The sequence below is a fragment of the Prionailurus viverrinus genome, chromosome A1 (genome assembly GCF_022837055.1).
Source record: "Prionailurus viverrinus isolate Anna chromosome A1, UM_Priviv_1.0, whole genome shotgun sequence".
Classification (NCBI taxonomy): Eukaryota; Metazoa; Chordata; class Mammalia; order Carnivora; family Felidae; genus Prionailurus; species Prionailurus viverrinus.
Genome location: NC_062561.1, coordinates 1,739,653 through 1,762,423, shown reverse-complemented (window position 1 = coordinate 1,762,423; position 22,771 = coordinate 1,739,653). Strand labels below are relative to the sequence as shown.

Below are 22,771 nucleotides of genomic sequence, written 5' to 3'. Positions count from 1 at the left end.
CTGCTCAGCGGAGGCCAGGGAATTTCCCTATTTGATAAAACAGTAATGACCTCTCTCCGCTCCAAGGAAAAGAAGGAAAAAACCCTTTAGTTCTACCAAGAACAAAATTCTGTCCCAATAAACTCTTATTACTCACTGAAATATCTCCCATCTCCCATCACCCCCTCTTACTCCAACATATTTTTTTTTCCAAATTTTTAATTCCCATTAGGTAACATTTCTATCTGGTCCAACATATTCTATCTAGTCGCTGCTGCCTAGTGATAGATTTTGTAAACTTTTATACAAAAAGTCATTTTTTTAAATGTTTATTTTTGAGAGAGACAGAGCATGAGCGAGGGAGGAGCAGAGAGAGAGGGAGACAGGGAATCCGAAGCAGGCTCCAAGGCTCCGAGCTATCAGCACAGAGCCCGACGCGGGGCTTGAACTCATGAAGTGCGAGATCATGACCTGACCTGAAGTCAGACGCCTAACCAACTGAGCCACCCAGGAGCCTCACAAAAAGTCATTTTAATGATACATACTTGCTAAAGCAATAGGCATAACCTGGAGAAAGAACAGCTTGGTATTTTTTTAAAACATGGTCAAATCTTTTTTTTTAATGAATTTACTTTGAGAGAGAGTGTGTGTGCATATGCACGTGCATGGGGGAGGGGGGGGAGAGAGAGAGAGAGAGAGAGAGAGAGAGAGAGAATCTCAAGCAGGCTCCACGCTCAGTGCCCAGCCCAATGTAGGGCTCAGTCTCCCGACCATTAGATGGTGACCTCAGCCGAAATCAAGAGTCGGATGCTCAACCATCTGAGCCACCCAGGCTCCCCAACCTGATACTTGTTTTTAATGTCACTTGTAAATCATTGAGGCCAATATGTTCTAATACCTCCTGTGTGCCAGGCACCATACCAAGTGCTTTACAAATGGTGTTCCGTCCTCACAGTGACCAAGGAGGTGGCACCACCCATTATCAGTGGGAAAAACGGGGCTTAGATTCACCGGGCAGCGCTTCCTGTGAGGAGTGGCCCACAAACACCCAGCTGCTCGGAGAGCCAGTGCCGGTTATATTTTCGCTAGGGGTGGAGACTGCACCTGGCTTACAGGTATCTCCCAGGGGCTCAGTACCTGGAACACGGCAAGTGCTCGAGGAATATTAAGTGTATGAATATTCCATTCAGAGAAAAAATACAAAGAAAGGTTGCTTTTCTGGTTCTATAGAATGGAAAGCTAATTTCTTCCACTGGGAATGTGCTACCTTTTCACAAGCTAAGTTTAGGTAAGCTAATAATACAATAAAATCGTGATCTTTTCTCCAAATGTTTATTCTCCTCTGATGTTTGCACTATTTATATTTGAGGAGTAACTGGAAAATGTTACCCAGCAGTGGCAGTGACTGAACAATTGCCTAAACCAGTGGTTTGAAAAGCACTTTTTAACTTACGAATTTGATGTTGTTGAGCTAGCAGTGAAAGTTTGCTCCAAACCTTCTGCTTCCTGGACAAGAACGTACTCCAGATATACTACCACTAGGGATACCTTTTTTTTTCCACTTTCACCACCGCTTCAGAGGTGGAACGGAGAAGAAATTCCCAGACTGTCTAGAACTGTCCACAGCTAGCACTTTCAATTTTGAATTTCTGAATTTTTGGAAAATCTGGATTTTGCTCAGCAATGTGTTTTTCATGTACAACTTCTGTCATTATTTAGCACAAGTTGAAAGTTCTCTCCGTGAACCTTCCCTCCAGATCGAACTAAGGCTGATTCTCGGCAACTAGGAAGCTAAAGCTCCGGGATTCGTGCAGCCCCTGAAGCTTGAGAGTGAAAGACACTTTTTGGTTTGGCTGGGGTGTCCGGACTGCAGGAGCAGTTGATCTTTCAAAGACCAAATGAGACTTAATTTAAATCTCAACCACGGAATTAAGATAAAGTGAAGATTGTTAGCTTCCTCTGGAAACCAGCCGAGCCCCAAGAGAAACGCACGCGGCCAACGTACCCTTCATCCACCGTTGCTTTAATGATTTAAAAAGAAATTCTCGCTTTTACAAATAATGGTGTTCAACCTACCGAAGAGACTATGGATTCAGCTCACATCGCAGGGTGTGAAAAAGAGGCCCCCAATACTGACTTCTGGGAATCGTAAGTTGGCCGGCTTCTCCCATTCGCTAGTTCCTGAGGCCCTGAAACAGACTTGGACTCTTGACACGTGGCACAGACACCACATTCTACCTCTCGCCTCATCCCTCCACCTCTGACTCGGCCCCACTTGCTTTCAAAGCGAAAACAAACGTTCAGCTGTATGCATCTGCAGCCACAGGTATGCTCCTGAACAAACCAAGTCTGAGATCCCTGGAACCCCTGGCCTGGGGGCGCGAGCAGGGCCCCGGGGCTTCCCTGTCCGGTGCGCGGCAGCCTGCGGAGACCTTCAGCGGAAGCGGGTCACATTTAGCCCCGTCCGTTCTGGTGTGGTCAGCGACTGGGGCCTGGCCGAATCCGGGGACGGCCACCGCGCCAGCTAAAAAGTTTATCTGAAGATTCCAATCGTGCTTCTGAAAAAATCTTGCCAGAGCAAGTGAAAACGAAATGGTTAGGAAATGCACGTGACGTAAAAAGTTCTTAATAGAATTGCTCAAAACTCCTATAAAAATAGCTTTTCCTCCGTTGAAAGCAGTGGACTAAAAAGGCAGGTATGTATCCCACCTTTTTAAAGCAATTGCCTTCCGGAAGCACCGCCTAGCACCTGGCTCCCCCTGGAGGCCCGGACGGTGCGCGGCGCTGCGCGGAAGGCTCGGAGCCCCAGGGCCGCCGCCGACGCACGCCGCCTCCGGCCACCTTGGGCAGGTCCCGGCCGCACGCCGCCGCCGCCGCCGGCCTGACGTCGCGTCCCCGGTGACTTCCGGCAGCCGGAAGGAAAGCGGGGGTGGGAGGGCGGCCGGCCGGGCCGAGGGCCCGTCCCGCGCAGGCGCGTCCCGTTGTCCCCTTTGCTCGCTGCGTCCTCGCTTTCTCGCCTGCGACGCGGCTCCGGGGACGCGGGCCTCGGGCAGCAAGGGCCTCAGGGCCGGCCCGGCTTGTCGCCGGGGCCGAGCAGAAGCCTGGCGCCCTGCTTGTCCATGCTGGAGTTGACAGCGTCGGCCTCCTTCTCCTGCTCGGGGACGCAGGTGCAGCCCACGGGCACGGTGACGTACTCCTCGGTGTACACCCAGCGGCCGCCCGCGCAGGCCGAGGTCCGCCGCAGGATGACGGTGGGCATGTACACCGGGGCGCTCCGGAAACGTAGGTCCTCCTCCCCGAAGAGCCCGGTCAGGCAGCCCCTGCACAGGCAGTAGGCCTCGGGCAGGTACTTGGGGTACCTGGCAGGGTCGTAGGAAATTCTGCAGGGAAGAGGGCGCGGGCTCAGTTCGTGCCCTGGGGCAACGGAACACACGACGCGCGGAGAGAGGGCAGCCTCCAAAAGATTTCGGCCTCGGGACCGGTAAGCCCGGGGACCACTGGTTACTGGGGCAGGAAGAAAGGTGGCGCCGGCGGTTAATCTGGCGGGCGGTTAGCGTCCACGCGAGACCCCGATCTAACAGGTCAACCGTGTGAGTCCGCCGGATGTCAAGCGGTGAAGACAGGGTTTATAGCTACTCTCAGGCCGTTCCTTGACAACGCTCTCAGAGTCTGCGCTAACATACATAGAAAAGGAAAATGTATATATTCACGCTAATGCCTGAAATTCATCACCAAAGTTACAGCCTGGCAGACGCAGCAGGCGGCTTGAGAGAGGCCGGGGGGCCGGTGAGCCAGCGGGGTGCTCACTGACAGGTGACCGGTACACCCACCAGAACCTGAAAGGCCTCTGTGCCTCTGGCCACAACTTCCAGCCCTGAGCTTTAGAGCAGTGGTCCCCAAGGCCCCAGATCTGCCTCCCCTCCGGCCACCGGGCTCTGCAGCCCCAGGTGGCCTGCCCACACTGGTCTCCAGGAAGGGGCCATCTCTGCAAGGAGCAGACACTGGCCCCCCGGGCTCTGACACAGCCATGGGCCTTTGCTCGAGACACCTGTCCAGAAGGTCACAGGGTAGGCTCTGTGTCCATCTGTCTGTCAGGGTCTGTGTGCCCTCCTCTGTTAAGGGGCCAAAGCCGCACTGGGGAGGGCAGCCTGGCCAGCCCGGAACACTGGGGAAATGAACGCCGGTTTAAATGTGATCATTTCCATCCTCCGCCAAGGCTCCCTACTTTCTGGTCAGACGCCAAGAACCAACGTCAACACCTACAAAACAGCCTGCTGCCACAATGCCAGAGGAGTCTAGGGCTTGGCGGAGTCAGATGGCTCCCTGGGAGGAAAAAAAAAAAAAAAAGCACCTTCAGACAGAACTCTACCCCTCCCCCCCATCATCCCCTTCAGTGAGCCAAGAGGCCGTCTGGTCACTAGTGGGGACCCAGGGCCCCTCCCTAATGTCCCCTCACACAGGGGATTGCTATGACCCCAAATTCTCACTTCCATTAATCTCCCCATTGAAAACGTGTACAGTCCTCTTATGAATGTTTCTTCCTCTTCTGGAGCCGAGTCGTAGGGACCCTAAACTCTCAGAGTCAGAAGCCATGACTTCTAACCTCTCAAGCCACATGTTCAGCCCTACAACATGCCGAGCCCAGGAGGCCCCCCAGTGTGCCGTGCCAAAGGGGCCTATGATCTAAGCTTTTAAAAATGAGGTGTGCCCAGGGGCGCCTGGGTGGCGCAGTCGGTTAAGCGTCCGACTTCGGCTCAGGTCACGATCTCGCGGTCCGTGAGTTCGAGCCCCGCGTCGGGCTCTGGGTTGATGGCTCGGAGCCTGGAGCCGGTTTCCGATTCTGTGTCTCCCTCTCTCTCTGCCCCTCCCCCGTTCATGCTCTGTCTCTCTCTGTCCCAAAAAAAATAAATAAACGTTGAAAAAAAAATTAAAAAATGAGGTGTGCCCAAAGGTTTTTACAGACAAGAACTCTAGGTGTATATGGTTTCTCATCCGGGTTTTGTTAATGCGTGCTCTGAGAGCGGAGTGTGGCCGCACAGGGAGGGACAGTGGCCCGAGCTGGCCCTCACCCTGCAGAGTTTGCACAGCTGTACGTCCTTCAGATGGAAACCCCTCTGGACTGGTTCTTCCATAGGTCCTCGCTGCTAATGACTAAAATTCATCCACAAAGTGAAGAAATTTCCGGTCAAGAAGTGTGTTTGGACCATCCAATTAAAGAACGGGGAGTAGGGGGCTTAGGAGAAGTGGGGGCGGGGATGTCCCAGAACAGAGCTGAGGGTTTCTTTCGGAAAGGAGCTAAAAGGTGGGCAGACGGGCAGTGCTGGCTGTGAGTGGGGGCGTGGGGGGTGGAAGCCTGAATGGACTTGAAGCATGGCAGTGCTGGGATCGTTAGACCGATCGGCCAAGAGGCTTCTCCATCGAGAAGCTCGTGTCGGTGAGGCAAGTGTTAACTCTCGGTCAGTGGCTGGATGAGGGCGGGTGGCTCCAGATGTGTCAGGAAAGGACATGGGTTTCTTTTTCTGTTTGGATCCAACATCTTTGGACGTTAGTGGACTGAAGCGTGATTGGGTGGGGAAGAGTCTAGAAGCGGTTATCTTCACACAGCAGCAAGTTTACTCGCCGCCAGCTCCGTGCCATTTACACAGTCTGGAGGAACTCGGGGAGCCGTGCATCCCAGAGCGCAGAGCGGTGGGTGAGCTGGACGGCACCTGCTGCACGGAGACAGAAAGGAGGCCAGGGCGCCCAGGAACCGGCAGGGTGCCACGGGGCAGGAGGGTGACCGTTACACCAGAGGACCCAGGCCCACCTGCCACTGGAGCCCGCCAAGAGGGACATCTCCAGGTACGCGGCCACTGTTTGAATGAGGAGCACGAGGTCAGAGGAGAAGTCAGCAGTGACTCCAAGGCTCCCCTTTGGGGTGCCCAGAAGAGTGGGCGCAGCATCGCGGAGAGCAAGGGGGCCTCAGACACAGGTGTCCCTGCTGGGGGCTTAGCGCTCGGTCACAGACCCCTTCCGCTTCCCTCTCGAACTACCCGGGCAGAGTCAGGGTGAGAGCTGATAAACCTGTTACACGCAAACAGGAGCAGGGCAGGGTGGGGCCGTCTGCACAATCGAGTGATCTCCGAGGCCCCGGCACTGAAACTGCACCGATCTTGTGTGTTCATCCTTCCCTCCAACATGAACACAAAAATAGTAGCCGAAAAAGGCTTTCTGAGCTTCTTACCGCTACGCTTTCCTGAGTTCTGCCATCAGGAGCTTTTGGAACGTGGTGAGCTCTCCCCTCGCGAGGACTGATGAAGCTGTCCACCGTAACGTCCCAGCTTTTTCAGCCTCCTCTCTGAAGCCTCGTTCCCACCCCTCACTGGGGGACGCGGGTGAGCTATGGGGGTCCGTGTCGGGAAGAGTCCAGGCCCTTTGCCTTGCCTTCAGAGGCCTCCACCACGTGGTCCCCACACCTCTCCAGCCTTCGTGTCTCATCCCTGGCGCGTCCCAGCCTCCGGTCATCCCCAAGCAGCGTGCCCCCTGCAAGTGCCGCAGCTAAGCGTTTGCTCGATGCCCTCGCCCCCAAACCAGTGTCGACTCAATGAAATCTTGCCATATTCAGGGTCCAATTCAGATCGTTAAAAGTTTTCCAATTCCCTTAGTCAGTTAACCTCTTTATGCCCCACATCCTCCTAACACTGGGTGCCCGTGAGATAGAGCTTCACTTTCTCTACGCCTTCCCCTGGGAGGGAGGAGTCGGGGCCGTATTTCTACTCATCCTTGTGGCCTAGCATGAGAATAAGAGTTCAGTGGCTGGTGAGCTGGTGACAGTGGGTCTGGACCACACAGCTTCCTGTCCTTCGTACCCTGAAGTCCATATGAGACCGTAACTTAAAGTTCAAAGGAAAAGGAATTTGTACCGCCTCCAGTCACCTTCAGCATTCAGTCAACACCTGAGTGCCAGTGACGTTTCGGACAGTGAGGATGTAGGTGAAACACATATCTACTGTACGTCCGGGGAGACAAATGCACACACACTTAGAGGGTGTATCCAGCCATGGCAGCGGGGGAGGCTTCCCAGCAAAGGTGGTTCCTGGGTGGATTCGTCCAGATGAAGAGGGGAGAAAGGGTAGTTAGGGCACAGGGCAGAGCCTACAGTGGAGGGACTAAGTCGGTGTTAGGAACCACGGCCTAGACGGGGAACTACAAGATGGGCTGGAGCCATCTGTGGAGCCTGGGTCACTAAGAGGCCTCCAATCCACGGCCAAATTTGGATTGGACCCTGAAGGCAATGGGAAGGATGTTAAAAAGGTAAGTGATCCAATCAGATGGGATTTCAGACAGATCTTTCAGACTACAGGGTAGAAGATGGTCTGGATTCCTTGAGAGAGATACTGGCTGAAGGTGGAGATTTTTAAATTATTAGCATATAGTTAAGGGTGGTTAGGTAAGATCATTCAGGGGAGTGTATGGAGAGACAAAATGAAAGATAGGGAAAACCAAATTTTTTTTAGTTGTATAATTTTTTTTCAGTTTTTCAAAATTTTTTTACATTTATTTTTTTAAATTTATATCCAAGTTAGTTAACGTATAGTGCAACAATGATTTCAGGAATAGATTCCTTAAGGCCCCTTATCCATTTAGCCCGTCCCCCCTCTCACAACCCTCTGTTTGTTCTCCATATTTAAGAGTCTCTTATGTTTTGTCCCCCTCCCTGTTTTTACATTATTTTTGCTTCCCTTCCCTGTGTTGATCTGTGTCTTAAAGTCCTCATATGAGTGAAGTCATATGATATGTGTCTTTCTCTGACTAATTTCGCTTAGCATAATACCCTCCAGTTCCATCCACATAGTTGCAAATGGCAAGATTTCATTCTTTTTGATTGCCAAGTAGGGGAAAGCCAACTTTTAAGGGAGAAGATGTCTCATTGTCGAGATTGCCAGAATCAGGAGTGGCATTCCCTGAGCCAAGGAAGGCAGATGCTTTAGAGGGGCTAGTCAAAAACTGGAGTTGATTGGGCTGGTTTACTGGAAATATAGGGACAGAGGAACACGTTAAATGGCACCGTGAGGATATGACCAACAACATACAGAATGTGGGAAACTCAGCACATGTTTGTTCCAAGCGGGAAAGGGAGGAACCCAAAAGAGCATTGAGTAGAGTGACCTAAGCCCCGGGCATGGGGTGTCGCTGGCCTGCTTTACACCTGCTGTCTCGGTGCGGTCGTGAGTCGAGCAGCCTTCTACGTGCAGTGTCTCCTTTTGGATGAAATATCATGGCTGCTTAAAAAACTTATCCAACCCAAACCGAGAGACATTCAACAAAACAACTGACCACACTCTTCAATGTCACAAGAGACAAAGACCTGAGGGACTGTTGCAGGCTGAAGGCCACTAAAGGGTCCGGACCACCAGAGGCAACGTGTGAGCCTGGGTTAGATCCTGGAGCAGAAAGGGGGTATTGGTGGGCTGCCCTGAATAAGGTCTCCAGATTATAGTACTGTTATCAATGTGTGTTTCCTGCTCTTGATAATTCTGCTGAGTTATGATGCTGACGTTTGGGGAATCTGGGTAAAGGGTACATGGGAATTCTTTGTACTGATTTCACAAATGTTTTTTGTTAGTTTGAAACTATTTCAAAACACAGACTTAAATAATATAACAGAAAAAATACAGAGAAAAAAATTTTTAAGTTTAAAAATGCTTATAATCGAGGAATTTTGACCTGACTGAATATTAGAAGATATGAGGGAAGTATTAACCTCCAGTGTGTTAATGGTACTGTGTGGTTTTATTTAAGAGTCCTTATCTTTTCGAGATACACATGAAATACATGAGTGTTCACACACACACACACACACACACACAAATAGTGCTAAATGCTTGTGAAGTTACACAGTGCCCTGGGAATTTGCCAAATGGAAGGTCTGTAGTGATTATTAATTCGGCAGAATTTTTAAGCTCCCAAGGTGGGCACTGGGAGGGGGTATGGCCCCTCCATGAATGCTCAAGCCAGCCCCCCAGAGCAACACAAAGCCCACAGACCACCCTGAACGTGCGGGTGGCTCAAGGCTACCACGCCAGGGAAGTCGCCAGGGAAGTCCGAGGTGGCTTTAGAGAACAAGGAGGGCTGAGTTGGACGAGGGAGGGGGAGGAAGTGCTGAGCAACCCACCCCCAGGGCAGGAAAGCTGGAGACCAGGTGGGTGGGAATCTGCGAGCGGGTGGCTGCAGCTGCAGTGCATGCCTAAGAGTGCAGGGGGTGAAGATTTAATAAGAAATGTGACGGGTACAGGAGCCTTGAAGATCAGAGCAAAAAGTCTGATTTTACTTTCCAGACCACCAGAAGCCACACAAGGACCCGAAGCACGTAGAGACATGATCAGTGGATGTTTAGAGAGATCATTCTGATAGTGGCATAGACCCAAGTCCAGGACAAAATCAAGGCTGGGGCAGCCTCTTCAGACTCAGTTTCCTCCTCTGGAATGCTCGTGTGACCTGGGGGCATCAAACATCCCTTTCGATTCCAAACAACTGGGATTTGTCTTTCTCTGCACCATAGCGCGCACGTACCGACCCACGTACCAACCCACGTACCAACCCATGTACCGTCTGTTAATGACGGGAGAACTGACAGTCACCTGATGCTGTGATGGTCAGACGGCTCATCTGACAAAATATCTACCCCACCCCTACCGGGCAAGTCCCCCCAGACTGAAATTTCCACTGTCACAGTAACACCTCTGGGCTAAGGCATTGTGACAGAGACATCTGCCTGCCCCCGCCTCTGCCTGGTATGTGGGACACAAAACAGTAAGAAGGCGTAAGCACTGATGGTTTTCAAATCGTGGTTTCATGACCAGGAGGTTTCTCTTAAAGTAGAAATGAGCTACCAAAGGAGGGGATACGATGCATATCGCGCCCCTGCCACCCAGTATTGTAGGTATCGACGCCAGCAAGCACCGTGGAAGACAAAAAGCTCAAGACAGACGCATGGTGAAGGACACTAGTTGGGGGAGGGAAAAGGGGTCAGGAGAAAAGGTCTGCAAGCTCAGATGGCCAGGGGACAGACACGAAGCCAAAACCTGTCACCCCAACCTCCTGCCTCAACACTCTGAGGAAATTTCCAGCTTGGAGTGCTTCCTGGTTAAGGAAAGCCGCCACAAAAACGAGACAGAAGAAACTCCGACAGGGATCCTTTTCTCTTACCAAACATGGAAATGCAATCCAGCAAGAACCCCGCACGGCTGTCTTGCCTCCTCGTAAGCAATAATTCTTTTGTCTTCACATTTTCTGCATGCTGCTCCGTGGAAGCTTGGCACGGGAACATACTTGAAACAAATCAAGTTTTCCCCTCTGACGGGATCCAAAAGTGTCCCTGGGGCCACGTGTGAAGCTTGGCTTGAGCGAATGACAGCTGGCCCAGCTTAATCCAAGAACAAAGGACAAGTCCTCCAGGGATGATTAGAGGTGATTGAAACTGAGCTTGGAGAGGAATGTAAGTGGCAGAGGAGACAGAAAAGAGCACTGCCCCTGGGACCCTGAACTCGGTAGGAAACAATTCGAAGCGGTTCCCCGAGGACTGCCACCGGGAGAACAATGAGTACATTCCAGCAGACAGAACCGCAGCCACGCGCTGCGCTCTATCTGATGCCCAAGTATAGCCGTGGGATTTACTGGCACAAACCGGCCGGCACGGCTCACCTTCCCGCTTTGCGAAACATAGACTTATTTTGATCTCAAAACAGCAGAGGCTCAGTATGATTGCTTCACAGCCATTCCAAGACCCCAAACCCAGGTACAAAGTGGGAGAAAATGCCTTCTCCAGTTCAGACTGGAGACCCACAAGGGCTGAAAAGGTGTAAGTGCAAACGAAATTGCCTCAGGGGTCATGGTTTGCCAGGTCGTAAGGTCAATGAGTTCAGCTCAATAGACTTTTTTAAGGGTGGGATAGAGTCAATACGAGACTTGAACCTAAAATTTCAGCCCAATTTAGTTACCGATGGTGACATTGGGCAAGTCATGGCCCCTGCCTGGTTCTTTGTGGTTGAGTGGATGGGTCTGATCCAGGCTACTTCCCCGAACTTCTTGATGGCAGGACTATTAATGTGTTATTTTTTATCAACGTCTTCTGCTTAGAAAGGACACCGTAATCCATGGAGTTTCTGAGATACCAGAGAATTCCCCAAATTAATCTGGAAAGTCAGTGCAGTTCTAAGCAAAATCCCAGTAGATTTTTCTTAGAACTTGACAAGCTGATCCTAAAATTTGTAGAAAGAGGAAAAAGTCCAAGAATACTCTAGACAATTTTGAAGAAGACGGAGGGGGACTCGCTCTACCAGATATCAAGACCTTCTGAAACCATGGTAATACAAAGACATCTGGCAGCCCTCGGGGAAAGCTGAGGATAAGCAACTTCCCTTCCTGAGAGCTAAGATTCTTCTGAAAAATACCCGTCTTTCTGCCCGGGAGATAGGCAATAAAGAGAAGGCAGAAGCAAGAATTTCCAAACCGTGGTTTTCGGACCACCTGCAAAAGAACCGCGTGGGAGTCTGTTAAAAACAGATTCTCACACTTGAGCCTTGAGTCAGGAGCTCCACATGCCGAGAAGCTGCCCAAGTGACTCGTCTTGCTCACTTGAAGTGGGGACACCGACCGTCAGCAAAGTCAGCAACATCCCCGGGAGGTGGTTAGCCATACGTAGATTGACTGCGTTGACGGCAAACAACCGGATGATTGCCTTTTCCCAAATTTCATGATCCCACCAGTTGCAGGAGTCTAACTAACGCAGAAGGTCACTGTTCACCCAACAAGCAGTTGGCATTGTAGAGGACGGTGTGCAGATCTCACTTGCACTTCGCCAGAGACACACAAAAGAGCTTCCGGAACCAGTGATCACTGTTCCCCCACCCCCAGAGATCTGCAATTCACGGCCCCGGCGTGGGGCCGGGGTGTTGGTAGTTTTTTAAAGCCCCCTAGATAATTCCAGAATGCAGCCCTGGCAGAGGCCATTACGTCTCCAGGTCTAAGAGAGATAATGAGTCACTGAGATGGGGTTTGTGTAACCTTCCAACCTTGCCTTTTCCCTTTGGAACCAGCCCCACAGCTGGGAGGGGGTGGTTATGAGACCATGGGGGAAAGAATGGTGCGTGACGAGGCCCAGAGCTGCTACGGGGGGTGGGGCTCTGTTCGCCCGCCAGGGAGTAGCCGGGGTCATGAGGACCACAAACAGATTCCCTCCACTGGAAAGCTGTGGCCAGCAGCCTGAGCTGCACCCCCGCCTCCATTCCCCGAGGCCTGAGAGGGCCAAGATCTTCAACGCATGCTGCCAAGGAACTCTGGAAAATGCTCTTCTGGCCCCTCCAGGGAAACATCAGTTGTGCATTTCTCCTGAAAGAGGACATGGAAAAAATGGGCCCGGGAGAGCAAAGTCTGACCTGGCACCTGATGCCGGGAGTCAGAGCCCCAGCGGGCTTCACCTGGCCCTCTTCGCCGGCCAAGGAGAGTTAGGGGTCAGCCCTGCCCCTGTGTGGGGACTGAGGTTAACTTCGCTGTGATCCTGAACTTGGCATCGGGGTCGGCCCTGAAGCCGAGCCAGCGAGGCAGGCTCCAGAACTGACCCGGCTCTCCTGCCAACCGGGCTGGCTCCGGGCTGCTGGGAACCTGGAAGGGCTCCGCCTGTCCGTCTTCTCCCTTTATTCAAGGAGGAAACTGAGGCACCCACAGGGCGAGGGGCTTGTCCAAAGTCTTCTGCTCACCTAGCTCAGCCCCACGCACTGCCCTGCCCGCACAGGCCAGCTGCAGCTGCGCGAGTCTGCTCTGCAGAGGGGAGAGGAGGGGGGTAGTCGGTAAACTAATCCATTGACGCCATTGAAATCCATTGACGCCACGTAAAATCTGCTCATCCGGGCGATCAGGGAAGCCTGGAGAGACAGTGATGGCTTGGAAAGGAATGTGGAAGACAATTTAGAGAAAAAGCTTTCCCAGAGGAAGGGGGAGAAAGGGAAATCAGAATGAGGGCCAGAACTGCTCAAAGGGTTTCATTCTTTTGTCACGGCAGATGCCACACATTCAGTGCAGCTGGGAAATATCTCTTCAAAGGAAAAACATAGCTCATGCCCACGGGGTGGCTTAACTATCTGCAGAATTTGGGTTCAAAGCCATCTTTGATGTGTCCGTCCTTGGGGCAGGCGAAGCTCCTGCGCAGAAGGGTGGCGCCCACCTTGATCTGAAACGAACCAGCTGTTGCCATTCATTGGTTACGAGGAATAATTTATATCAAAACATTAGCTTAGACTCTATTTAATTCTGGAAGAGTCCTCAAGTAGATCACTCTCTTTGACCCCATTAATTTGGTGAGCAGGGTACTGTCCTTCAAAATCTTCATGTGTCATTTCTGGAAGACAGACTCCGTAAGGAATTTCACTTCGTGGTATGTGTGTTCCTTCCAGGACTTGGCTCAATGTTTCTGTTGGTATTAACGGTACAGACATTTTATTCAGGTGAGGAAATTTGGAAGAGGTGACGATGGGATGAAATATTATCATCATCCCTGGCTGCTCTCAGAATGCCAGAGCAAAGCCCGGGCAGTTGAAGAAAATAACTATCAAAGCAAAACCACGAGCGCATCTATTTTCAGAAAGAGAGACTTTAATCCCATGACAATGCTCCGTGACAATGCTCTTATTTTTACCCTGGGAAGCAGTGATAGGTGCAGTAGAGCCTGCAGTATTGAGTAGCTCGGAGAAAAAAAATCTACGCGGTACTGAGGCGAATCAAAGGTCACATCCATAAAGAGCTTTTTGGGGGGGAAACACCAACATTTCTTCAACGAGGTGCTGCGGCTCCTGCTCTACAACACGGGGCTTGCTGAGCAGGGCACCCCCTCCCCCCGCCGCCTTGCCCGCTGTGACTGGAGACCCCCCCACCGGGCAGGAGGGGGGGCGCTGCTCTTGCCCTGTCCCCCCTCCTCCCCGCCCCTTCCCCGGCCCTTCCGGTCGTGCGCCCAGCGGCACCTGTGCCCACGCACCACGTACAGATACCCCTCGGAGGCAGACAGGCTTTCTAGTTGGTTCTTAAGCCATTCGAATAACCGGAAGACTTGAAGCAGGGACGCTGGAAAAAGTGAACTTGTTGAGGGGAAACGCTACGACCGAGACAGGACGCCCCCAGTTCCAAAGATCGCCCGGGACAGGCCTCCCCGAGAAGCCAGGTCCCGGGCGCGGGAGCCGGCGGGTCGGCGCGGCGCCGCCCCCTGTCGGTCACGGTGGGCGCGGCGGCACCGCCGAGGTCCCGGGCCGTGGCCCCTCCCTCCCCGTGGGGACCCTCTTAGTGCCGGGACCCAAACGTGCGAGTGCCCCAGGGGAGAGGGGCATTTGAGGGAAAGATGACATTTTAAAAGGGGGCTGGCTGCAGCGGGGATAACTTCAACATTACACTCCCAACGTTTCTCTCTCTAGTTAACGTTCATTCCTTTCACGCTTGTAAAAGCGACACGACGAGGGGAAAGTGGTGTGAAAGGCGGTGCCCGGTGCAGGCAGGAGGCCAGCGGCAGGGACTGCGCTCCGGGCACCGCCCGGGCTCGCCAGGATTTGGGGTGGGCGCCAGCGCTGCTGCCGTGGCCGCCCCGGGAGACGGGACGGTTGGGGTTGGCTGGCCCGACGGTCTGCGGCGGGGGGAGGCGAAAATACGCTTCCCGTTCCAGCCCTTCCCGACGAAAATCCTTCCCAAGTGCGGCATTGCTAAACATCCGACGATCGCCCCCCCGGAACGTGAAGGTCGTCCCGGAAATGGGCATCGCCGGTCTGGCCCGGGGGGCGGTGGTCACCTCGCCCGACCCACGCGTGAGCCGGAAGCTGTTGCTGCTGCCGTGCCCCTCGTCCTGAAAGTCACCTGCTGAAAGTTCTGGAACTAGGGAGTGGGGCCAACTTGGGTTCTGCACGGGCACGGGAAAATACCAGCCTAGCCCCTCTGGCGCGGGTGCCGTCGGACTCTCCTTTGGCTGTTCCCCCACCCCCACGGCCCCTGCCACCCGCGGGAAGGATCTGCCCCCTAGGGGGGTCTCACCGCGTCTTCCAGCTCCAGGGTGGTGGCTGCCTGTCTTTCTTTTTCTTTCTTCTTCCTCTTTTTTTTTTTTTTAATATTTATTTATTTTTGAGAGAGAGAGAGACAGAGCATGAACGGGGGAGGGGCAGAGAGAGAGAGGCAGACAGAATCCGAAGCAGGCTCCGGGCTCCGAGCTGTCGGCACAGAGACCGACGCCGGGCTCGAACCCACAAACCGGGAGATCATGACCTGCAGCTTAACAGACTGAGCCACCTAGGCGCCCCATGTGGGCTGTTTCTAAGTCACTCGCTCCCCCAACCTCCCCCCCCCTACAGTGTCCTGTTCTCTCTCTTCTTTCCTACTTCCCCTGTTTCTTCTTTCCATTTCTTCCTTGCCCTCCCTCTGATCCTGGAGTTATGGTCAAATAAATTTAGGTGCAGTCTCTTAAATTCCCAGGAGGAAAAGAGTTATATAGAAAAGTAGTAAAGCTTAAAATTAAATTATTGTGCATGACTCCTATCCTAGAGAAAAGCTATCTTTAGACCACGACCCAAAATTGAAAAATATAAACAACTTAAAAATTATTTCGAGTATCGGTGGGTGTTTATCTTTGAGGTGTCAACGTAAATGAGTGATGTGTACCTTAAACCTTAATAAACCTCAATGTTCTTCCAATACATTTCTTACTGTGTCAATTTGGCTTTGAAAAAAAAGCTTAATGAGCAATCACATGGATTTTATTTTTGGCATTTTGTTTCTAAAGCTTAAGAGAAACAAACATGATGCCACAAAGTAAATGAGAAAATATTTTTATATTCTGGAAGTTGAATGCTGCTTTTCTTACTAGCATACTGATGGGAAGCATGGGCTCAATGAAATCGGAGGTCGGGGTTAGGCCCTGGCTCTACCATTTAATGCCTGTCCCCTGGGCCGATTTCATGCCCTGTCCAGGCCTGGGTCCTCGGACGCAGCACAGCCCAGCTGTGGGGGCACCAGGGCTCCATCGGATCTGCGGGGCCTCCTCTGGAAGCCCTACGGCCTGTCAGGGCAGTTCTTTTCAGACCAGTGCTCTCCCCACATCGAAGGCCGTTGTCACCTGCTGAATTTTGTTTCTTTGCTATCTGCGTTTTCCTCACAGTTGGAGAATTTCCCTTTCTTCTCTCAATTTAAAAATTGAGATGTTTTTGAAATAAAAAATACATGCACATGGCAGAAAATTCGAAGGTAACAAAGGAGTGGAAAGTAAGAGTCCTTCCTACTCTCTGCCCCCAGTTTCCAGGCTCCCCCCCCCAAAAGGCACCATGATCACCAGGCTCCAAAGGGGCCCCAGTGTGTGTGTGTGTGTGTGTGTGTGTGTGTGTGTACATTTTCAAGTACCACTTTATATATGCACATGTTATGTAACAGCTTGTCTTCTAGCACACAAACGCAGGCAGCCTGCCGTCCTCACTCCACTGCACGTTGCCATATCCGCCCGTGGGCAGTGATGGGCTGCTCGCCTCAGGCGGGTGTGCAGCCACCCCATTCCTCTCTCTGGCTGTTTTTGCGGCATTTTGTCCAACTAGTTGCCTTTTGGGGGATGTTGGGATGGAACTGCTGGGTCGAATTTGAAGCGTGGATAGCTAACACCCGCTTGTCCCGATTCGCATCCTCTGCGATATGAGAATGCCTTCCCCCGCCTTGCCAAGAGAGCCTGACGGGCACCCCCAAAATAAATAAAGGTTTCTCAGCATTGTTCTGATATGTATTTCACTTACGGTGCCTGAAATTGGGCATCTCTTGGTGTTCCACACGACTGCCATTCGATCCTCCTTCCCCAGGAACCGGCCACAGCTTCCGTTCCTTGTTTCGGTGCACATTTTTGCCACTGGTTTACGGGAACTCTTTAGGAAAGGAGCCCTTTGGGACGTGGGTTACGTCTCCCAGTTGGCCTCTGTATCTTTCTAATTTTATTTTACTCTTTATTTGCCAAGAAGAAATGGCATATAATTGTGTAACTGAATTTATCGGTCTTGTCTTTTACGGCTTTGGGGGTCTGTGAGCTACTCTCTAAAGCTCCACTCCAAGGCTGTAAATATAACTGACCATGTTTTTTATGTGTTTGTGGTTGTATTTTTACATTTAAATCTTTGAATCATTCGGAATTTATTTGTACGTGGAAGTGAGATAGAACCGTGTTTTTTCCAGCCGGTCACTCAGTTGTCCCAACACCATTTATGGGATGATCCATCCCCGCTAAAAGTAAAAAGCCACCTTATAATCCAGATTTCTGTTTTAAATTCTATCGTACCCACCTAAGTGGTCCTTTCTGTGCCTTTCAATATTTCGGACCGACAGTCCGTTTCCCCGTCCATCCTCCTTAAGAGTTCTGACTGTTTCTAGCCTTAAATACCACTTCCAATTCCAAGCTCACGGCTGCACGGGGGAGCGCACTCTTCCCCCAGGTTACACAGGCACCACGACACCACGAGGAAACCGATCCTATCCTTCCACGCACCTTCTAGGCGCAAGAGCTTTGGAGCTTCCCGCGCACTGCTTTCCCCAGGCTCCCAGGGACTCAGGAGGCAGTGGGAAGTGGTCAGAGGCCAGGAGGGCAGAGCCGGCTCCCGGCGGGAGAAGGCCGGGCCCGCGTCAGCACCCAGCAACGTGCAGTCCTGACCAGTGCCCATCCCTCGAAGACTGTCCTTCCTTCCGAGGCGGAGAGCCTCCGTTTGCTCACTGGGGGAGCAACTGCATCTCCGTCGCTAACAGTAACACGGAGAACGCAGATGATGCCACCAGCCACCTGATGCAGACGTAACCCCCGCCCCCCGGCTCCGCACAGCACAAAGGCTCCACGGGCAGACCTGGGCAGCCTAGGCCAGGACCGCTCCATGCCGTGTGTTGCTCTTGTCCATGACCTCCCTTAGCCATTCTCCGTCCTCCCTGCGGCTCCTGGATCTTTCCTAGGGGACACAGGTGTCAGTCCCCAGGAAAGGTAGTAAGGACGACTCAATTTAACGTACTATGCAGAATTCTAGGGCTGACAACGCCTGACCCGCGCTCCAGCCCCGATCTCTCCTTTGGCCTGCCACCTGCGGGCCACGTGGTCATTCACGCATCTGCTCCTCTCGGGCACATAAAACTCAGCGGGCCTAGTGCTGAATTTACTTCCTTCCAAAAAATGCTCCTCATTCACTTTTTCCATTTTGCTTAAATACCATCAACAGTCCAAGCCAGCAATGTGGGACGTGCCCAACAGGAGGTCTTGAAAAATCACTGCTGTGTGTTACGCTTCTGCCTTTCGGCCCACAGCCTAGTCTGGGAGGCATCTATTTGCCAGGAGAGATTAGAATTCATTGTAGAAAAATGCAGAGGTAGCACTTCTGTCTGGAAAAGCCAAGCTGTTGTTTTGAGAGATCTTCCAAGTTTCTTTAATGCTATTTAGCATATCAAAGGTATAACATGAGCTTGGAGGAAGAAGGATGATATAAAAGTCCACCCTTTTGGGCTGTGGGAATGGCAGGAAGAAAGAGGGAAAGCAAGAGAATGAAGCCACCATAATGAATGGTTCAACATGTGTGTCCTGAGGGCATCAGGTGAATGAAGAGATGATGAAGGCAGGAGGTGGGGTTCTGGGCCCACCGTCCATGGTGGGAGGGAGCTCAGCCACAAGGGAACTCGGTTCTTTGCCCAGTAGCCAGGAGAAGGTAGGCCCACTGACCAGCAGGTGGAGGCTTGGAGAGGCCTAGATTGGTTTCAGACAAAATCATTACATTTTCTCTGCACATCTTTTTTTTTTTTTTTTAAAGGTTTCTTATTTATTTTTGAGAGAGAGTGTGAGCAGGGGAGGGCAGAGTGAGAGGGGGACAAAGGACCTGAAGTGGGCCAGACAGCAGAGAGCCCGATGTGGGGCTTGAACTCACCAACCATGAGATCATGACTCGAGTCAAAGTCCCACGTTCAACCGACTGAGCCACCCAGGCAGCCCTCATCTATCTATCTATCTATCTATCTATCTATCTATCTATCTATCTTTATTTATTTACTTAGGGGGGTTGGGGCAGAGAAAGAGAGAGAGGGAGAGAGGGGATTCCAAGCAGTCTCTACTCTGTCAGCATGGAGCCTGATGGGGGCTCCATCCCATGAACCCTGAGACCATGACCTGAGCCGGAATCAAGAGTCGGATGCTTAACCGATGGAGCCACCCAGGCGCCTCTCTCTGCACATCTTAACAGCTGTGTGGACTAGAGCCTGGAGGCATTAGCTTGTTCTACCCTTTCCTTCCCCCTCACTCCCACGTATGATCAGCATGCATCAAGTCCTGTCGCTTTCACTTCTGTAAGTAATATCTTTCAAATGGATCCCAGTCTCCTTTTCTCCCCCGCCACCGCCTGACTTCAAACCCTAACTGCCTTTTGCCGGAAGTACTGCGCTGCGTCAGTCCGGCGCGTCCCCCTCCCATCCCTCCCTCATCAGGGAGGGCTTCCCAAAACACGAGGCGGTCACACGACCTCCCTGATCAACACACACCCTACAGGACGCATTTCGGACCGGCGGCGTTGCTCCTAAGGCCGGGCCTAACTCCCGCTCCCTCTGCAGCCACTGCCGGCCACGCACAAGCACACCCGCCCTCGCGCTTCTTCAGGCTCTTCCCCCTTCCCATCAGCCACTGCTTCCCTCGGGACCACCCCTGTCCTCGCTCTTTCACTGAGGCCTCTTCCACGTGTGGCGGTGTCCGGCTGGCTGTGAGCCCCTCGACGGCGATGACAGTCCGCCGAAACAGCGGGGAAGAGGACAGTCGTAAGTGCGCGCTGGGCACACCCCGGCCTCACTACTCCCGGCTCAGGCCCCGGGGCACCCCGGCCTGCCGCGCGCGCTGCTCCTCTCTTCCGAGATGACCCCTCTACCAGGCCAATCTCGGAATCACGTCCGCTCTCCGGCATCCGTTTCCAACGCCACTCCGATCCCCCGCGCCGCTCGACACGGTCCCACCTGCGGCTTTCGCGTCAAGTCACGTGCCGCCTCGCACGACGGTTTCTTTCCCAACTATCCCCACTCCTCCCTTAGACTACACTCTCAGAGGATGGGCCCCGACGGTTCAACGCTCAGCAGCGCCTGGACCGCCACGGCCACTCCAGAGACGTCTGTGGCCTGCCACACCAGGACTTCCACGCAAGCGCCTCCCGTACAAAGCGCTGGAAAACTTCATGAAGAACCACCTGGCTCGGTCCTCCGCGGAGCCCATCGAACTACACACCTGGCCGAGAACAGGCACTCAAGAAACGTCCGTTCCACAGCCTACGGCGAAACGGTGAAGAGCGGGAAGCACGTTTCCTCCCAGGGAGGCGACAGGGCTCCTGTGGGCACGAACCGCTCCCCACCCACGTTCTGCACCTGCTCCGCCCCTCCCCCCCCACCTGCCCTTCGTCGCCCCGTCCGCCCCGCCCCGTCCCCCCGCCCCTCTCCCGGACCCACCTAGCGCCCTCCGCCCCACCCGCCGCCTCCCGCCGGCCCCGCCCCGCCCCACCTGCCCGCCTCCCGCGCGCCCCGCTCGCCCCGCCCCTCTCGCCACCCCGCTCGCCTGGCCCCCGCCCCGCCCCGCGCGGCCCCACCTGCCCCGGCCCCGCCCCGCCCCGCCCGGGCCCCGCCGCTCACCTGTAGGCCCACGGCGACACGCTGCGCAGGTTGGTGGGCGGCCGGAAGCGCCGGTCGCCGGGCCTGCCCCCTGCCGGGCAGCTCGCGTTGCGCGCCTGCTCGCGCGGCCCCAGCTGCAGCGTGTGGTGGAAGGCGCCCAGCACGCCGGCCGCCAGCCGCCCGTACAGCTGCTCCAGGAGCTCCTCGGGCCGCTCGGCGCAGCCCCGCGGCCGCGCCGGGCGTCTGCTCGCCCTCAGGGCGCCCGCGGCCCGGCCCGGCGCCAGCGCCAGCAGAACGCCGACCGCCAGCATCCAGACCTGCGAGACAGGCCGCCGCTCAGCGCCCGCGCCCCGCCGCGGTCTGGGAGCCGGTGGGCGCCCCCGCCCCCCCACCCCCACCCCACGCCACCCCTCCGCCCCCGTCGCGCCGCGGACCGTGAGGCCCGCCCGGAGGATGGGTGCTGACCAGACGGGCCCCCGAGCGCCGCCCCCGCCCGCCCGCCGCCCCAGGGGGCCCCGGGGCCCCGCCCAGCGCCGGCCCGCGCGCCCCGGGCCGCCGCCGCCGCCGCCGCCCCGAGCCGGGGGCCGCGCGGGGGGCGGCTGCGGGGTGCGCGTGTGCGTGTGCCTGCCGGGCTGCTGCGCGCTGGGCTGCGAGTGCCTCTGACGGCCGCCCGCGCCGCTTACCCCCGCGCGCGCCATCCCCCCGCGGCGGCGACGACCTCGACGCTCCGCTCGCCGCGCCCGGCCGGCCAGCGACGCCGCAGCCCGCCGCCCTCAGACTCACGCCCCCACACCCTCGTCATCCGCCCGCCTCCCTCCCGCGGGGGCCGCGCGGCCGAGGAGGGGCCGGCGCGGGGTCCGGGGTGCGGGCCGCCCCCCCGAACCGGACTCGGCGGCAGGAAGTCCCCCCTCGGGCGTCTCCTCCCCCGCGTCGGCAGGCGCGCGGGGACGGGCGGGCGGCACGAGGTCGGCGGACCGGGGACCGCGGCGGGGCCGCTCCGCGCGCGTCGGGGACTGGCGCGCGCTCGCCCCTGCTGGACTGCGCGAGCCCGCGAGCCCGGGACCCCCCGCCCCCGGCCCCGGCCGTTCCGAGGACGGCGGCGCCGACTCGCACCGGGCGACTGTCGCGGCTCCCGAGGCCCGGGACGTGTGCTGCGCGGCGGCCGGGGAGGAGAGGCCGGGGTGGCCGGCCCGGCCGAAGGAGGCCCGCAAGGAAGGACGGAAGGACCCGGCCTGCAAGCCCCCACGGCTCGAAAGTGGGTTGGGGGAGAAAGGTTGCGGCTCAGGGCAAAAAGATTTCTTCTCGCAATGAAAGCTCTCCGAGGACAGAACGGGCCATCTGGAAAAGGAATGAGCTAAGACCTAGAAGGATTCTCCTCTTGAGGACGACCTCCTCTTCCGAGACTCCGTAGTTCTAAGAAATAACTCTGTTAGCGATCAAAAAGTCTCCTTTAAACAGGGTGAGAGGCCGTATTGCCTTTCCCGTCAACACTCATGAAATGAACCTTCTGTGCCTCTTCTAGCAACTCTAAAATCAAAGCACTAAGTCTGTAACCCAACTTGTGTTTTTACATCTGCGAGTGGGCATCCCCTGGTCTGTTACGCTGTTGGCGAACTCCTACTCCGTGATACCTGTGAGTGCAAGCGGTCTTGTAAAATAAGCCTACTAGTCTGTGAGTAAATTAAAACAAAAGTATTTAAATGGGGGAACTAGGTACTCCAAGAACACAAGAAAACTTGCTCATTTGTTCATTCTACAAAATGATGCTTTTTAGGTGGCAGGCTAATGAGTCAACGGCCGTTTTACAGAAGTCCTTCGCAAATGAGAGCAAAAAGACTGATACCAGCCGAGAGTGTAGAAAAGAGGTAATTTATGGCTCCCTAAAGGGTCTGCAGCTTTGGTATTTGACTACCCTGGTTGTCTACGAGGTAATTTGTCCACTTGATTCCACTACGTTTCAGTTATGCTGTGTAGAAAAGCAACCCTTTTTCATGCCTTGAACGTTGTGTAACCGAAGAGTTTCGGAATTGCTGCTAAGAATCCCACTGAAATCTCCATTTTAAGCAATTTAAGCCATTTACAGCCCTTGGTGAGTAAACATTTGAGGTTATAAAACACTTTTTTCCTGACTGGCAGATAAACTGTTCGTGTT

At 54.3% G+C, this 22,771-nt stretch overlaps 2 protein-coding genes across 3 annotated transcripts in view; one reads left to right on the top strand and one right to left on the bottom strand.

Annotated features, from left to right (window-relative positions):
* EEF1AKMT1 (EEF1A lysine methyltransferase 1) overlaps nucleotides 1-2,908 on the top strand; it is a 31,300-nt gene extending 28,392 nt beyond the window's left edge. The window contains exon 5 of the mRNA XM_047850260.1: nucleotides 1,699-2,908. Coding sequence (XP_047706216.1) covers nucleotides 1,699-1,766 — 68 coding nt within the window. The 3' untranslated portion in view covers nucleotides 1,767-2,908. The remainder of the gene's footprint in view (nucleotides 1-1,698) is intronic.
* IL17D (interleukin 17D) lies at nucleotides 2,904-21,354 on the bottom strand. Of its 2 annotated transcripts, none has more exons than XM_047850282.1 (3): nucleotides 21,303-21,354; nucleotides 20,641-20,936; nucleotides 2,904-3,359 (listed from the first exon to the last, which is right to left on the bottom strand). In XM_047850282.1, the coding sequence occupies exons 1-3, from the start codon at nucleotides 21,315-21,317 to the stop codon at nucleotides 3,041-3,043; spliced, it is 630 nt and encodes a 209-aa protein (XP_047706238.1). In that variant the 5' UTR covers nucleotides 21,318-21,354; the 3' UTR covers nucleotides 2,904-3,040. The 2 variants fall into 2 exon arrangements, with proteins under 2 accessions (XP_047706238.1, XP_047706246.1); XM_047850290.1 differs by lacking the exon at nucleotides 2,904-3,359 and adding an exon at nucleotides 15,393-18,730.
* Between the last annotated feature and the right edge of the window lie 1,417 nt (nucleotides 21,355-22,771).